Source organism: Dasypus novemcinctus, chromosome 9 (assembly GCF_030445035.2).
Source record: "Dasypus novemcinctus isolate mDasNov1 chromosome 9, mDasNov1.1.hap2, whole genome shotgun sequence".
Classification (NCBI taxonomy): domain Eukaryota; kingdom Metazoa; phylum Chordata; class Mammalia; order Cingulata; family Dasypodidae; genus Dasypus; species Dasypus novemcinctus.
The window spans coordinates 64,240,342-64,258,712 of record NC_080681.1 but is presented as its reverse complement, the minus strand read 5'-3'; the positions used below and the strand labels follow the sequence as shown (position 1 = coordinate 64,258,712).

General features: G+C 34.5%; 1 protein-coding gene across 4 annotated transcripts in view; it reads left to right on the top strand.

Moving 5' to 3' along the window:
• The window catches only part of LOC101411077 (leptin receptor), a 115,890-nt gene that overhangs the window by 95,099 nt on the left and 2,420 nt on the right, over positions 1–18,371 (top strand). For 3 of the 4 annotated variants that reach the window (XM_058303424.2, XM_058303425.2, XM_004483671.5), the window contains exons 13-19: positions 2,608–2,767; positions 2,887–2,969; positions 4,277–4,493; positions 6,179–6,361; positions 8,014–8,109; positions 9,677–9,782; positions 10,587–10,662. In XM_058303424.2, coding sequence (XP_058159407.1) covers positions 2,608–2,767; positions 2,887–2,969; positions 4,277–4,493; positions 6,179–6,361; positions 8,014–8,109; positions 9,677–9,782; positions 10,587–10,662 — 921 coding nt within the window. The remainder of the gene's footprint in view (positions 1–2,607; positions 2,768–2,886; positions 2,970–4,276; positions 4,494–6,178; positions 6,362–8,013; positions 8,110–9,676; positions 9,783–10,586; positions 10,663–18,371) is intronic. The other variant, XR_009187187.2, reaches the window with a different exon arrangement.

Genomic DNA, 18,371 nt, shown 5'->3' with positions numbered 1-18,371 from the left:
GTCTTCTCAGCTCTACTTCATTCTTATTTCATCTAATTAATTATGCTAGTCACTGTATCCTATATGCTACTTTCATAAGTAATATACAAATCATAAAGAAAAAAAATTCTCTTTTATGAGACTTGTAGATCCAACAGCAATTTAATAACATAAGAAATTATTATCAAGTTTTAATTGCTGCATTTTTACATTTTTAATTTTAATTTTTAAAGAAGCTTTAGATTATATAAATGTTATATGGAAAATAGGGGATTCCCATATGCCCCACCCCCTTCTCCTCATACACTTTCCTGCATTAGCAACATCCTTCATTAGTGTGGTACATTTGTTACAATCGATAAACATTTATTGAAGCATTGCTCCAAACAGTGCGCAATAGTTTATATTATACCTTACACTCTGTCCCACACAATTTTTTAGGTTATGACAAAATTTATAATGGCCTATATGACAATGCCCATCCCAAGGAACTGAGAGTTGTCCGCGACTGCAAGCAAGATAGTTCCATCCATCTGTCCCGTGGGACCCAAGTCCCATCTCAGTTAGAAACAGAGTGGGCATCACCATCTGCAAATCCTCAAGAATGGGGAATGAACAATGGACTAAAGTAGACTTATTATTACTCTATTATAGGCTTATTATTATTCTAGCATTGGAAGAACTTTTATCATTGATATAAAGGCCATGGCCACCATAGGTTCTGAGGGGAGGGAGAGGGAAGAATAGATGTAATATGGGGGCATTTTGGGGACATTGGAATCACATTATTTTTAAGTCATCAACAAGGAAATAATAAGAGAGGTAAGAAAATCCTTAACTGAAGGCCCTCATAATCCAAGCCTAATATGAGTACTTCTTTTTTTTTAAAGTAGCTTTGTTGAGGTATGATTGCCATACAGAAATATATAAAAGTTTAAGGTACACAGTTTGATAAATTTTGTAATGTGTATATGCTCATGAAACTATCACCTGATCAAGATAATGAGAATATCCTATACACCAGCCCCCCAAATTTCCCCAGGATCTTCTCTCATATAATTCCCCCTCCCTCCCATATTTTCCCAGCCCCCCCATCCAAAAAATTGCTTTCTGTCACTGTAAGTTAATTTGCATTATCTAGAACTTTGTATAAATGGAAGCATATAGGATTTACTATTTTTGGTCTGGCTTCTTTCACTCAGCATTTTTTAAAAGAAGGTTTAGATTTCATAAATGTTACACTGAAAATATAGGGGGATTCCCATATACCCTACTCCCCTCCCATTTTTCCCCATTAACAACATCTTTCATTAGTGTGGTATATTTGTTAAAACTGATGAACACATATTGATGCATTGCTACTAAGCATGATCTGTAGTCTACATTATAGTTTATACTTTGTACTGCACAATTTTATAGGTTTTGACAAAATGTATAATGGCCTGCATCTGTCATTGCAGTGTCATACAGCACAATGCCAGTGTCCCAAAAATGTCCCATGTGACACCTATTCTTCCTCTCCCTCCCTTCAGAACCTTTGGGGACCACTGGCTTTATGTCAATGTCACAAGATCTTCCATTGCTAGAATGATAAGTCTACTCTAGTCAATAGTTACGTTCTCCCCTTATGTTTGTTCATTCCACAATCTTGAAGATTTTGGGATGGTGATGCCAACTCTGTTTCTGATTAAGAGGGGGCTTAGATCTCATGGAGCAGATGGATGGAACTTACTTGCTTGCAGTTGTAGATACTCTGTTATTTTTGGGATGGGCATTTTACATCACCATCCTTTTGTAAGTTGTCCTGGGCAAGTCTGGTGAACTGGAGAGTTGGTGTTGTAACAGCTGAGATTCAGGGCTTCTAGAGTAGCTATACAGGGCTGAACTCTCTTACAAAAAGAATGAAGGAAGGGCAAAATGCTATATGAGGGAGCTGCTTTGGGGATCTGCAGACCATGAGAGTGCTACACATCATCCTGAAGGGAGAGGAACAGAGAGACAAAGAGGCCAAATTAAAACCATGAGTTACTCAAGCCCCTGTGGTTGGGAAAGGCACAAATACCCCACCCTCAAGGCAAATAACCACTGTAAAAATATGAGTACTCAAGATTTGGGGAGAGTGCAACTATGGGCTAAAGCAGACATTGTTATTCTAACAATGGAAAAACTTGTAACATTGACATAAAGCCACTGATCACCAGAGGTTCTGAGGGGATGGAGAGGGAAGAATAGGTGTAACATGTGATATTTTTGGGACATTGGAATTGTCCTGCATAACACTGTAAAGATGGATACAGGCCATTTTACATTTTGTCAAAGCCTATAAAGTTGTGTGGTACAAAGTGTAAACTATAATGGAAACTATAGAGTATGCTTAGTAGCAATGCTTAATATGTACTCATCAATTGTAACCAATGTACCACAATATAAAGATTGTGAAATAGGGAAAAGTATAGGAGGAAGTGAGAGTGGGGTGTATGGGAATCCCCTAAATTTTTGATGTAACATTTATGTAGTCTAAAGCTTCTTTAAAAATAAACTAAAAAATAAATACAGTTCAGGGTATTTAGATGCATGTACATTAGTAATGATCATTCTGATGCTTTGTCTTTTTTTTTTTTTTTACAGATATATGAGGTTTATGATGCAAAATCAAAATCCTGCAGTCTTGCAGTGTCAGACCTGTGTGCAGTTTATGCTGCTCAGGTGCGCTGTAAAAGGCTGGATGGCCTGGGATATTGGAGTGATTGGAGCGATCTGGCCTACACAGTTGTCATGGATGTTAAAGGTCTGCAGAGCTTTTGTAAAAGTGTCTTGAGAAGTGCTTAAGTGTGTACTTGAAATATCACTGAAAAAATATTCCTTCCAAGTACACATATACAACTTGGGCTCCTTGTCATTTTGCAGTTCCTGCCAGGGGACCTGAATTTTGGAGAAGAATCAGTGAAGATCCCACAAAGAAACAGAGAAATGTCACCTTACTTTGGAAGGTATTCCCTGCTGCTTTTAGAAAAGCAGTTTTTTTCTGTGTCTGTGCCTTCTCATTCCTTTGTTTATGAAGGACACCAGTAAGAGAATTAAGACTGGGTTATACAATCTAATCATAGGCCCATTACTGAAGTAATTTAACCAAAAGTTCCCACTACAGTAGGTTTACAAGCATAGTAATGGATTAGCTTACAGAATAGGATTTTCTCGGGTCTACAAAAGACTCAAACTACCAGTTAGTATGCACTCGTATTTGGATTAATATAGATAAAGATGGATACAAACAGAAATAGTATAGATATATGCCTATACAGGGGATAGTATGCACACTTAAATTGCCTTGATTTTCAGTTGAGAGGGTCTAGAAGCAATGCCACCCCCTTAGTTAGGCGCACACCCAGGACCCACATCTTTGTTTCTAACATCATTCTCCAATAAAAGGAACCAGAACTCCTTAGAAGAATGGCTGATTATAGGGTTGAGACAGGAAATATGTGAGATGAATCTTGTAGTACTAGGTAAATAAGGAAGTAATCATTTTACTCAATGGTTACAAAAGTAATTATCTGTATGTTAAAACTGAGGTGGATTTTAAGAAACAAAATAACAAAATTTGTATGACATTTGAGACATTTTTTTCTTGCACTGACTGCTGAAATTTAACTTTGGAGCCTTCAATTACTTATTATTCTTTTTTAATCTATATGAGAGAAATTCTAGTTCCATATTTATTTAAAATAGGGTTGTCCTTATATATAGATACCCTATGCTACTTGACATGAGAGCCTTTCAAGGGAAGGGAAAATGGATGACAAATCATACTGGGATTAATATAAATCCTTATTTGCATCTCCTCAGCTCTTTTGTGTTGTTACATTATCAGAAGGTATCCCTTGTTTGTTTTTCAGTGAGGAAACTTTTGAGTTCTTCAGTCTTTCTTTTCTCTAGAGTTAGGGTGAAACTTCTTGTTAGAAATGATCCTAATTGTATCATTACTTCATTATCTTCAAGTGATTTATTCTCTGAGGCTTAGGAAAAACCCAAAAGAGGGAAATAAGTTTCCTGTACTCCATATCTACCCAGAAACCTTCATAAAGACTGTGGTCAGATGTGGTCTCTAGCCTATTTCCTCCCAACTCCCATCCCTCTGTCTTAAAAGAGGCAGCACCTGCCCTGGTCTGATCCCTGCCTCCTAATGGGAAATGTACAATTAAGAGTTCTGTGAGCACTGCTTCTCTGTTCCATGAGCTTGGATGGTTAAAAATAGCACTGGAGCTCTTAAACTCATCCATTTTTATATTTAATACAGCCCCTGATGAAACATGACTCGTTGTGCAGTGTGAGAAGATATGTGGTAGAGCATCATACTTCCCCCAATGGTACATGGTCAGAAGATGTGGGAAATTACACTGAATCCACCTTCCCATGGACAGAGCAAACTCATACTGTTACAGTTCTGGCCATCAATTCAATTGGTGCTTCTTCTGTGAATTCTAATTTAACATTCTCCTGGGCTATGGGCGAAGGTAAGAAGTGCAGTTATAAACCAGTGCCCCTTTTAATGTTTAACCTATGCAACTCCTCCCATTCTCAGTTATCTTCCAAGAAACCTGAGATTTTCTGAATCTGAAAGTCTCTCAGTCTCTCACCCTTCATCTCTTCTTTGTCATGGAAATAATGAAATAGATTGGACCCTGATTATGTTATATGTAACTTGGGTTTTCACATAATAGAAAAGGACACAGTTGAAATTTTACTATAATAGATGAGAATATTCTAGTAAATCTAGTATTGAAACTTTACTAATGGATGTTGTAGATAAAAATGCCTCTTTCTCTTTATATATATGCATATATATCTTTAAATAATAAATCATATATATAAATATAAACATATAAACATATAAATAAACAGACATATATGTAATAGATAATGTTATAGGGATTCAGGTAATTGCTGAGAATTGAAAATTATTCTGGACTTCACTTAAAATGGGTGGTGAGTCTTCTTTCATTAATTTTGGTATATTTGATTAATCAGAGAATTGGGAACCATTTTAAATAGGAGTTTCAAATTTATATATTCAAAGTAAAATTTTCTTATGGGAAAGACAAATTTCTTATATCTCTACCAATATATAAAGGCCTCTGAAATGTTACATCCTCCATGAAGTCTATCCTTATTGCTTTAATAGGGTATGTCCTATCCTTCTTTTAATTTCAGAAGGCTTTCTACCTTTCTTAAGGTATTTTATATTCTGCCTTATATTATGATTATTTTTATATGTAAAGTGTAAATTCTTTGTAAGTTCCACAGTACCTTGCACAATGTTTTACATTTTTTCAATAAATATATTGTACAAATATTTATAAAGTACTGCACTGTAGTGGGTGGTAGTAATGCAGTTGTTAGTAAAATGGTAATGATCTCAACATTCACAAAGCCAAGTAAGTGAGAGAGATATTAATCAAATAATCATAAAAGTGAATGCCTCTTTACAAACTGAGATAAGTGCCCCAGGAAGGAATATAATTTTATAAAAGAATATAACAGAAGAAATTTACCTGACGTTGAGGTTAAGAGAAAATACCTTGAGGAAGAGTTATTGAACTGAATCTGAAGTGTGAGCAGGAATTAAACTTCCCCCAAGAGGCAGAGGGGTATTGCATTGGCCCCAAGAGAAGAACAGCCTAAGTGAAAGTTCCATGGTACATGAGAGGAAATGGAGGAACAGAGTGGCTGAAGTTCAGAGAATACTGAAAGTGGCCCTCAAGACCTTGTAGACAGAGGCAGGATTTTGGTTTTTATCTTAGAATGTGGAAAGCCATTGAAAGGCCATAAGTGGGACTCTGTGCAGAGAAGGTCAAATGATCAGAAATGTGCTTTGAAAGTATTAGTCCCTCTGTTGGTGAGAAGAATTTCAAGGGAATTAGAGAGGTTGATTCATCGACTTGTGCAGTATTGCACCTGAGAATACCTATCTAGAAGTTCCTTGATTAAAGAATCATGTTTCTAAGGAATATCATATATTCTCATCTCTTTGCTTTTTCTGTTCCTGTGATACAAAAATAATGTCCACGTGTGATATTTGTTTGCCCCTAAGACTGTCTTTCCTACCTTTTCATTTCCAGCAGGTTATGAGTTCCTCAAGGAAAATAGGAAATTTTCATTAACTTTGAATTTAAAAATGAATTTCCTTTTTCCCCCTCAGTAAATATCGTGCAGTCACTCAGTGCTTACACTTTAAATAGCAGTTGTGCTGTTCTTTCCTGGATGCTATCGCCCAGTCATTACAATCTAATGTATCTTATCATTGAATGGAAAAATCTTAATGAAGATAATGAAATGAAATGGATTAGAATCCCCTCATCTGTTAAGAAGTATTATATCCATGGTAAGTTTACTGTACTTTAGTAAGGTTCTCTCATGGGTTAGTATAATATTACAAATTATTAAGACAAATAAGATAGCCATTGAGTGGAAACCCCAGAAATATAGATGATACCATTGCCATTTTAATATGATAATCTTATCATCCTATCACAAACATTTAATTCTCTTTATTTTTGGTCCTTTTCTTACTTGAATATTTTATGCAGTTATAATCATATGATATCATATATCACTTTTATAGTGATTTGTTCATTTGGTATTAAATAATGAGCATCTTTTTCTTTCCTTCCCAGACCTTTCAAACATTATTTTTCATGGTCATGTAACATTTTATTCTAAAATTTACCAGAAGTATTTCTATATTTTAGGACATTTATGTTGCTTCCAGCTTTATCATTTATTTTACCATTTTTTCATATTTTAAAAATTTTTTTGTCTTTTTTAAAGATATATAGATAACAAATAATGTTACATTAGAAAATATAAGAGGTTCCCATATACACCACCCCCCACCTCCCCCCATCCCCCAACTCCTCCCACATCGACCACCTCTTTCAACATTGTGTCACATTCACTGCATTTGGTGAAAGCGTTTTGGAGCACTGCTACACCATTTCTTAATGGCTTTTGTTATCTACTGCTAAATTATTCCTCCAAGCTGTGTACCACTTTAAATGTCACTAGCAGTGAGTAGGGGAGCAAGGTTGAAGGTTTAAGGATCTAGAACCTGGTGATGTGGGCTAGCATAATCCCCATCCACCCACCCAAAGTAGACCAGTTACCCCAGGAGGTAGGTCAATTACAAGTTTGGGTGCATAATATGGAGTGCCCAAGTCTGGGTAAGGATTAAGTAGGGAAGGGAAGGAGTGCCATGATCTTTTTATATAATATCATCCCAAGGACTCATACACTTTTTTCAATAGACCTAGAATTTAGTATCAGGATAAATAGAAATAAGTTATTTTTGGAGAGCTGAATTCAGTTCATTACTACTGTTACCCAGGTGATTACTCGGTGATTTTATTTTAAACTGCAGAGTTTAAGTCAGGCTTAAGAGGTCTCTATCACTTCTGAAATAATATAGAGTATCAGCATTTGTAAGAATCTCTCATAGATCCATTTTGAACTTTGCTGTGGAGATCGTGGTCCTCTGTGGATTCTACACTCCTGGATATTGCAATGGGACTCTTGTTCCACATCCCCACCTTCTTTGCATACATGGCATAAAACTTCGAATGGGGAAACTAAGTCAGCTAAGTTCCTATGAAAAGGGAGTATTGTAGACTTTGGGGATAAGCAAGTGAAAGTACAGCATATTGTCCTGGAAAGAGAAATAAGGGAAGGAAATAATTCACATATCCTAAAAGTAAACACATTGGCTATGCTTTTAAAATGTATAGTCTTCTATTTCTGGGAAAGATTTTTAAAACTTATTTGGAAATAATTTTGCTATTTTTAGGAGAATTATTGTCATTACTAAATTTAGAGTGTTTAGTTTGTTTTTGAAAACCCGTTTAGTCATGAATTTCAATCCATTAACAACTAATTCCTATGTTTGGGAATATAGGAAAGTTACTTTAAATTTTAAAAATTAGATTGTACTGATTAATCTTAATTCATTGCAAGTGAACCTCCAATGTATTTTATCCTTAGATCAGTTCATCCCCATTGAAAAGTATGAGTTCAGTCTTTACCCAGTCTTTGTGGAAGGAGTGGGAAAACCGAAGATAATTAATAGTTTCACCCAAGGTAAAATTTTTACTTTTAATTTATTTTTAGACAGATATATGATTTCCTAATTTGTTAGCAGTTATATTGCCATCTGATTATTTTCTTTCTGCTGGAATAACCAGGCTTGGAAGGGTCTAGAGACTTATTTAGAGGTATCATGGGGTATTTTCAGTAAAGATTCATGGTTCTATGGTGATGGTAAGAAGGACAGTCAGGCATGAGTGGTATTGAATTCTTATATCAATAAGTAAAATTTCCAGTATCACAAATTAGGTAAAAAATTAATGGAGAGGATGTGACTCAAGCAGTTGAGTACTTATTTCCCACATGGGAGGTCTTGGGTTCAGTTCCTGGTGCCTTCTAGGGAAAAAACAAAAACAAAAAAAACAACAAGAAGACAGTGAGTGCAAACAATGAGCAGAGGGAGCCATCTCTGGGGGAAAAAATTAATAGAAACAAAGTAAAGGAAAATATGTAACTGCAAAAACACAGCATCCTAAAGGCTAATTGAAAAATATTAATTTTCTACACAATTCACATAAATGCAAACACCCAAAACAATACATTCCTATGGGGCATATAATTATAAACCTTTACATTTTAATGTCTTTTAGAAAAATATTCTTCCACAAAAAAATTAAACTATAGAGATAGTTGTAGAAGTAAGTTCATTGACCTCTTAATCTTTCTTTCTGATACATATTACTCTACTTGGAGCCCCGTTCCCTTACCCAACATTTGCATGTTGCTATTACTTTTCAAATTGCCTTGAAATCCAAGCAACTCAGTAATGGAGTCTTCAGAGAAAAGCATTTTACCTGGCTTTAGAAATTTAAAAAATATAAAAATTCACTCATATATTAGTCAACAAATATTTATTGAGCTCTGTTCTAAGCACTGGAGACTGAGCAGTAAATGTAAATATCTGCCCTTATAGAGCTTAAACTCTAGTGCTTTAGTGGTAGTGATAGACAATAAATGAATTATGTGTACAATAATGTCAGATAGAAATAAGTGCTATGAAGCAAAATCAAAGCAGGATGAAAGCATAGAGTTAAGGTGTGGTGTTTTAGGTGAAATGGTCAGAAATGGTCTCTCTCTAGAGAGGTAATATTGAATAGAGCACTACAAGTACAAAGAGAAAAGCTTTCCAAAGGATAACATTTGCAAAGGCCCTGAGAAGTGAGAATACTTGGTGGTCAGGAAACAGCAATGAGGTCAGTATGTCTGGATTGGCAGGTGTTGTATGGCTGGATTCTCCAGAAGCAACTGATAAGATAAAAAGAGCATAATGATTTAATTAACTTTTTGATTCATACAATCTTAAAATGATCAGATGAAGAGGATTGGCACAAAAATAATTTTGAAAAATACTGTTACTAAATTATAGTAAGTATAATATTGAGCAGCAATAATACTTTATTAATGTGATAATACTTTTATCTTCCTCTTTTTTATTTTTACATTTTAAAGGTACTACAGATTTATGATGAAATTATTAAAAAGTTTTCTATAATTTTAGAGACAGAAAGATATTAACATTTCCTTAAGCTTCTGAGTTGTGTGAATTGTATTTCTTTTTCAGACGATATTGAAAAACACGAGAACAACGCAGGTCTCTATGTAATTGTGCCAATAATTATTTCCTCTTCAGTTTTATTGCTTGGCACATTATTAATATCACACCAAAGGTATTGTACATGATGTTAAAAGTTTTTATAGTCAAAGCCCTTGAACATATTTAAAGTGCAATTTAAAACCCAAATCAGAACCTCATGGAAGAATTTAATTTCACACACACATACACACACACACAGAATAACAGGCTTCTCATAGGTGAACTGTTCTAGGAGATCGCAAAAATAGCTCTTAGAATTCTGAAAAATGAGTCAAAGACTTTTAGTGATGAGGATTTACCTGGAGCAGTCAGTTCATTTATGATCAATGGGCTTTCTGCTTTTTAGGGAGCACTGTGTGGCTCCTGTCTGGTTTGTCAGGCTAATGACCTTGAAATCCCTGGATGGTTCTGTGGGCTCCAAATCAATCTGTGCTCAGAAGTCAGACCAGTGAGGTCATTTCACATGTGCCAGCTCTCTATAGAAACTTTCATCCTCTAACAGAAAAGAGGAAAATGAGATTTCAGGATTGGAATTCATTTTAAAGTCAAGTGAACTGATATCAAATGAAATTGATATCCCCATGCTGTCCATTTTTTAATATTTTGGGGTTTTTTTCCCCTGGGAAAACCCTTTTAAAGAGTTTAGCACAGTCCCTGGTGAACAATAAGCATCAGCTATTTTTATTGTTACAGTGATGATTAATTCTGGTCTATACTTCGATGAAAATCTTTGTGGTATAGCATGTGAAAATTAATCAGACTCTATTGAGGCATAGCTGGTTGGGTATATTAATTTCTTGTTTGCACATTCATTAACTGTTGGCATTTTCAATATAAGTGTTTTACTCTAATTATAATGCCTTGTTTGTCCTTGTAGAATGAAGAAGCTGTTTTGGGAAGATGTTCCAAACCCCAAGAATTGTTCCTGGGCGCAAGGAATTAATTTTCAGAAGGTCCCGTTTTCAGTTTTTTAACCAAAATATATAAGATTATATTTTAGATGGCATATGACTTCTAAATTTTAGAAGCACTTATCTAAATTCACTCTAATATGAACCTGTTATGATAATATGAACTATCATTTTCAAGTAAAGCAGGATGCAGAAATTTGAAAATAAGAATAAACAAAATTCAGTAGTTAGTTTAGCATATATGAGAATTGACAATGCACACACTTTTCTTCTGTGTCACAGTGTATGATAAAATAAATATTAGAAGATCGGGGGTCTGATCCAATGGAAAATGATGTTTAGATATACTTTTTTATGTATATGTATTACTCCTGGACAAATGCTTGGAATCAATATTTTAATTACCTTCATAATTATTAAATCAATCTAAAACTATATTAGTAATACTATCCTCAAACACTGAAACCTGAACCATGCAGTTATGGTAATAACACAGATAATTCCATTGGAACTAAAGTGCTTGATAGACTATGTCAACTATAATAAACTTGTACCTATTTCTATAAACAGCTATCAAAAATCTCTAGAGTTTAATGAGTGTTTTATTAATTCTCATAATTCCTTAGCATAAGGTACTCCAATAAAATTGGGGGAGAAGTTTAATTTTCATGCAAAAATATCCAAGTGATTTTTTAAACTATAATCATTTGGAGATTATTATATAGCCTCAGTGATTGCATATTTATCATTAGTTACTTGTTAAAAGTCTGCAATGGTTTACTTTTAGCTGCAAGATAGAGTACAATCACCTTACACTAGTACTCAAAGACCTCTTTCTACAATCTGTTTTCAACCCTGGCCCTTGATTATGCCTTTACTACTTTCTTTGCTCTGCTCTACAACTTATCCATGAACAAATGAATGAGTAAATAAGGTATTTAGCCATAATCAATAATTCTGATTATTAAATTGTGGTCTCAGGTTTTTTCAGTAGAAAATATACTACCCTGTCTTGGGACTAGACAGCGTTATAATTTTTTATATTGTGATTTTCTAAAAATAGAAACTTCACTTTGTCTGAGTCTAACCAGCTACACACCAAACACTCCTCAGCTAAGCCCTCTCTAAGCTATGGAATCTCCTTTAATAAAAACAGAGTGAGTGCAGATTTTTTTCAATGAGTGAAATCTTTTTTCTTCTCCTTCCTCTTCCATTTTGAATACATAAAGTAACATTTATTGTAGTTTTAAAAATATTTTCTCAAGTTTTTTATTTTTCATTCATCTGTTCCTTCAGCAAGCACTACTGCCAGGTTCTAGGGAAGCAGATTTTGAAAAAATTCCCCTTCCCATCTAGGAATTAAGACATTGGAATTCAGGAGGAGCAGTTAGGTTGAAAATAGAGTAGACAAATCTTGTCTCCTTTTGCTTCTCTAACCTAGTATATGCTAGTTTCTCCATGCCAGTCACTGTGAGACACTTGTGTGTTATAAGGATGAGAAAACCCGAAACTCCTGGAGTTTCAGTTCAGTGGGGAAGATAAGCATTCATCAATTTAGTACAGAAATAACTATGTTATTGTTAACTATGTGTTGTGAAAAAGAGACCCATTGTACTAATCACTTTCAAACTGTGGCATGTGGCTTAGTGTGTGAGGCGGTGGTGAGCAGGGAGGTAGGGCAGTGACATACAAGCCAAGCTCTGAATGAAGAGTTATTAACTAGGCTTTGTGGTGCAGGGTACAGTCCAGGCAAGAGAACCTGTAAATACAGAGACCTGGGGTAAAAAAGAGCATAGTCAGAAACTGAAAGGATGACTAGAAGACAAAAGAAAGCAGGTATTTTTTTGAAATACGAAAGTTTATGTTAAAAAGAATCTAAATACCTATCTAAATAAAATTTTTAAAATTTCCCCATACAGGAGTATATAACTGCAGTGAATAACCATTTTACTCTCTCTAAAAAAGAAGCTAAAATTCTCCTCTCAATATGTTAAATTCTGAAATCTCACCTATGAATCATCATGGAAATGACTTCTAAGTATCAGGTCAGGGAAATAATTGCCCACCTGAGGAAAATGCAGTTTGAACCTGCCCCATATGATTTTGTTCCCTTTTCCAGCAAAATGCCTGACACATAGGCATCACTTGGTGATGTAGGTTGAGTCAGGGGATGTTTGTAGAGTTTCTGCCACCCCACTATCTCATATACACCCCTGAAGATGAGCACAGTGCCACAGCAGATAATCTAATAGGCATTAAATACAAATAAATAGAACATAAACTGAATCTCCCAAGTTCTGGTAGATTAGATAAATACAAAGAATTTTTAATGTACCTATAGTGTGTATGAACATCCTTATTTGTAAGACTGACTTTTTTTTAATCTCTGCTAATTTTTGGCTTTAATATTACAAAATATTCTTTAAGCACAACTAGCCCTCTGGATGCTTAGTTTATTACTAGGGCTTGATAGGTATACAGACAACCGTATTTAGAACATAACAGTTTTTGGACTATAATGGGAATATTTGAAGTGTGGAGAAGAATATGATTTTAAAAATTGTACTAGCAATGAAAAAATCTTCTAAAATGCCTTAACTTTTTTTCCTATCTAGCTTTCTGCTTTAATATCTTTTTTTTTAAATATTTATTTTATTTATTTCTCTCCCCTTTCTTCCCCACCCCTGCCCCCAGTTGTCTGTTCTCTGTGTCCATTTGCTGTGTGTTCTTCTTTTATGTCCGCTTCTGTTCTTGTCAGCAGCACGGGAATCTTTTTTTTTCTTGTTGCGTCATCTTGCTGAGTCAACTCTCCATGTGTGTGGTGCCATTCCTGGGCAGACTGCACTTTCTTTCATGCTGGACAGCTCTCCTTACGGGGTGCACTCCTTGCACATGGGGCTCCCCTACACGGGGGACACCCCTGAGTGGCACGGCACTCCTTGCACGCATCAGCACTGTGCATGGGCCAGCTGCACAAGGGTCAAGGAGGCCCAGGGTTTGAACCGCGGACCTCCCATGTGGTAGAGGGACGCCCTATCCACTGGGCCAAGTCCACTTCCCTGCTTTAATATCTTAAACAAAATTAATTTTTCAAGGAAAGTATGAAATATAGCAGTATATTTACTAAAAAGAGGACAAAGCAAATTTATTATCTGCCCTATGTTTTAGTATTCTTATTATTTTATTAAATCTCTCATAGGCCTCTAGCCCCATATCTTGCGTTGATGAAACAGTGGCTTAAGAGTGGTTTAGTAGCTTGTCTTGATCAACTTGCTTGCACATCCTGAGATCCATGATTTCTTTCCTCCTTAAATTGGTACTCTTGCCATTAATTCCGTATTAACATTGTATTGCAAAGCAAATGGACCATGGAACCCATTGTTTTAAAAACACTTCAAATAAAATATTTTTAAAGAAGGTATTCATTTTTTATATAGTATATCTACCTTAATTTTTTCCAAATTTAGATTTTTAAAAAACAAATCAGTTTTACTAATACATATTAATAAATCATAAATCCATCCAAAGTGTACAATCAGTGGTATTTGGTGTAATCACATATTTGTGCATTCATCACTTCAAACATTCTTAGAGCACTTTCATTATTCCAGTAACAATAATAAACAAAAAACAAACAAAACTCAGCACCTCTCTATCTCTCCATGCTTCCCCTGCCATACATAGCTGCTATTCTGTTTCCTTCTGTCTAGTATATTGGTATGTATATTTTGTAAAAATGGCCTTATATGTACAATGTCACACATATTCGTGTTTTACATGAGGTTTCACTATCTTATACAGTTCCATGCTACAGTTTTTAGCTTTCCTTCTAGTAATATACATGACCTTAGACTTTTCCTTTCAACCACTGTCATACCCATATAATAGCACTGCTCGTTACAAATACCATGATATGCTTTCACTATTTCTATTCATTTACAAAGATTTACAAACAACATTTTTATCAATTCGGCACAGATTAACCTTCAACTTTCCGTTCTCCACCGTCCTTCTATTTTCTGTTGGCCTATATTCTAATTATTAACTCCATGAGTTTACACAATATACTTAGTTCATAATAGCATAATCATAACAGTATTTGTCCTTTTTTGTCTGGCTTGCTTCACTCAACATAATGTCCTTTAGGTACATCCATGTTGTAATATGCTTCACGACTTCATTTCTTCTTACCACTGCATATTATTCCACCGTGTGTATATATCACAATTTGTTTATCTATTCATCAGTTGATAGACATCTGGATTGTTTCCAGCTTTTGGCAATCATGAATAATGCTGTTATGAACTTTGGTGTGCCGATTCTGTTCATGTCTCTGCTCTCAGTTCTTCTGGGTATATGCCTCATAGTGGTATTGCTGGGCCACATGGCAAGTCTAAATTCAGCTTCTTTAGGAACTGCCAAACAGTCCTTCACAGTGACTGTACCATTCTACATTCCCACATACAGTGAATACGTGTTCCTGTCTCTCCACATCCTCTCCAACATTTAGTTTCCAAATTCAGATTTTTTTTAACATGATCTATAACTGTAATTACTAGTCATCTAATCTGATTACTTAAAGTTCCCTAACATTAATTTCTTCCATCTTGAATCTATCGTTTTCCCTTTTTCTGGTTTATAATAAATTTAAATCCATATTAAACCTGTAAAAATGCAAATTGAAGGTACAAAACACGAAGCATGTATTTTGAGATTTTTTTCTAAAAGGAAATTGAAAACAAAACATTTAAAACTATATATGCCAGACTCTGCTAATCACAGTAATTAGATACTCTATGTGATTAAAAATAATTCTCCCAATATATTTTCCCCTGGATCTTTGTTCTTCCATGTTCTACTGCCTTTCCTCTTTTAAAATTAATCTTTAGACAAATATAAATAAATAAAAATACAGAATATATGAAACATCTGTGTACTAACACAAGCGATCTTAAAACTTTTTCAGTTTGCTTCAGGTCTTTTTCATAAATAAAAATTACACCATTTGCCCCACTAATTCCCTCCATGGGTTCTGTTTCCTTCTTCCCTTCCTAGAGGCACCCGTGTTCATGAGTATAGGATGTGCTCATCTAGTAGTCTGTGCATCTATACTTTACTACACTCAGATGTGTATATCCATGCCCGATGAACTGTAATGTTTTTGGTTATTGTTAATATTAATATGCTTTCCAAATTATTCCTAAACTCCTTTTTTTCTCAGCATTGTCTTTTGAGATCTCTCCATCTTGATTAGTTAATCTAATTTATCTATTGGGACTTGTCCTTAATAGTCTATTATATGATTAGACCCATAATTCATTTATCTATTCCCCTATCAATGGATATTTTAATTGTTTGGAAACATTTTTCTATTTATTACAAGTAATGCTGCAGGAAACACTGTTGTCTATGTCTCTGTTCTCTGGGATAGATATCTTGATTATTTTGAAAAATTTTTGAAAGAAATGTGTGTATTTTAATAAGGAAATAGTATGGAAGCGCATTTATTGAAAAGAATATTCTCCTCCTCTACCACTCCCTTCCCTTAGTCTTGCTCCCCACATGCCCCCACTTTGAACTGTTTTGATTTAAAAATTTTTGTCAGAATTTTATTCAAAAAATGATGTGCTATGTCACTATGAAATGTAACCATTATCTGTTGATTTCCAGCTATAATGAGGATTTATTTCACACACCGCCCAATACATACTTTTCTTCTCTTTTTCCTTTCCTCATTCTCCTACAACATTTTGTGTTGTCCCTTTTTTCAATTCCTTGAATAATCACCACTACAGTCTCAGAAAAACCTACATAAATAATTTCTTGTTTCAGCAAATAGGGTCTCTTTCTTGGGGCCCCTGTTTCTTTTGGTAAAATAAGGACATTAACACTCTTACCGGGGGGGTGAGGGGGTATACGGGAACCTCTTATATTTTTTAATGTAACTTTTTTGTGTGTGATGTATATATCTTTAAAAAAAATTCAATTTACAAAAATGGGGTGGGGGTGGGGAGTGGGGAATATGTAAACCTCATTTTTTTATGTTTTTTAATGTAACATTCTTTGATCTATTAACTTTAATTTAAAAAGTGTTAAAAAAAAACCCACTCTTACCTTTTCCTCTATTTCTCCCTCTATTTCCCAATTTCTGTAAACTGTAACATTATGCTTTTACTTAAGTCAGGGTTGAAAATATATTCTATGATATAATTTGTTCATTGAGTAATTTGTTAAAATAGAAAACCAATAAACTGCTTTACCTTGTTATAACTATTTAATATTGTCTCTTGCAGAACCAAGTAATATAATGTAGTTACATTTCTTCTCTGTAGTTCCAATGTCAAAGGAGAATATATTTTTAAACATATTAGAAATATTCCACCTGTTAATTAAAATTGTGCCAAATTCTAGTTGGTTTCATTTTTAGTTCTTATACTTTCTTTTTCTTTTCCTAGAGTTTCTAATTGCCCCTCTCTCTCATTCAAAAAAAATTTTACTTTCTGTGTGTTGTTGCTGTTCTATAAGCTCTTTTATCCAGTTCCCTTTTCACTGGACCTCAGTTCGCTTGCACTCTATCTAGGAGGCCCTCTATCCGTCCACTTCAATCTGGACTAGACCTTTTCTAGAATTGCTATAAGCCATCCCTCTGTACCTCCTCTTAACTGCCTTCCAGTGCATACTGTTTCCTGGATTCCTGTTCTTCTTCTTTCTTGATTAACTACATTCTTAAGTAACCACCTAAGAAATATGTGTGATAATTCTGAGTCTCTTTGTGTCTAAACTTGTTTTATTCTGACTTCCTTGTTTGATAATTTGGTGGAGTATTGATTTTTTGGTTGAAAAATCCTCTCCAATAGAACTTTGAAACAATTCTCAACTTATCATCTAGTATCCAGTGTTGTTCTGAAAGTCAGATGCCATTCTTATTTTCCATTTTTCATTGTTTAAAAATCTTCTCCCCATTTTTTGATTAAGTGATGGGTCTAGGATAGATTTACTTAAACAGAGGTGGAAATTTTGTTATAGGAAAATATATTGTACTCAATATACTGTACTCTTTTAAAATCATTTTGTATGTTCTTCTTTATTACTTTAACCTTATCTATTATTTCTTCCTCTAAATCCAAATCATCTGGATTTTTTCTCCTTAAAGACATTTTAAGGTTCTTTGATTCACCTTTAAATTATCCCATTCCTTCTCCTTTTTATTGACATATTTTACAAATACTTTTCTTATCTGTAACTTTTTTTGGTCTAAACCTGCTTCTTTGTTATGTACATTTCTGTCACTTTTCATAAGAGTGCATTCTACTTAGCAACTTACTTTAAGAGGGTAAAGCCAAAACAAAAGGCATTTTTCTTTGGGATATATAGACTATTGTAGATTCCTTAGGATAGTCTTTATCCAAGTTAGGGTCCTCAGTCTTCCCTAATTCGCTGTGTAACCTTGAGAAAATAATTAGAGCAACCTCAACTATTTTGTCTAAAATAAGGAGAAAAAGACTTAGACCAATGATTTCTTAGATGTTTTCCTGATTAAAAAATTCACGATAATGATTCTGTGTTTCTATTAGCCCCTATTTTAGCTCTTCTCTTTTATTTTTGTCTTGACTTCTCTATTCTTTTACTCTTTCTTATTCCAAACTCTCCAGTATTACTACTATCCCCCCCACCCCCAGTTTTCCAGCTCTTTGTTCTTCTCTCCTTTTCTTATTTTATTACTCCTCCCTAGTTTTTATTTTTCTAGAGGT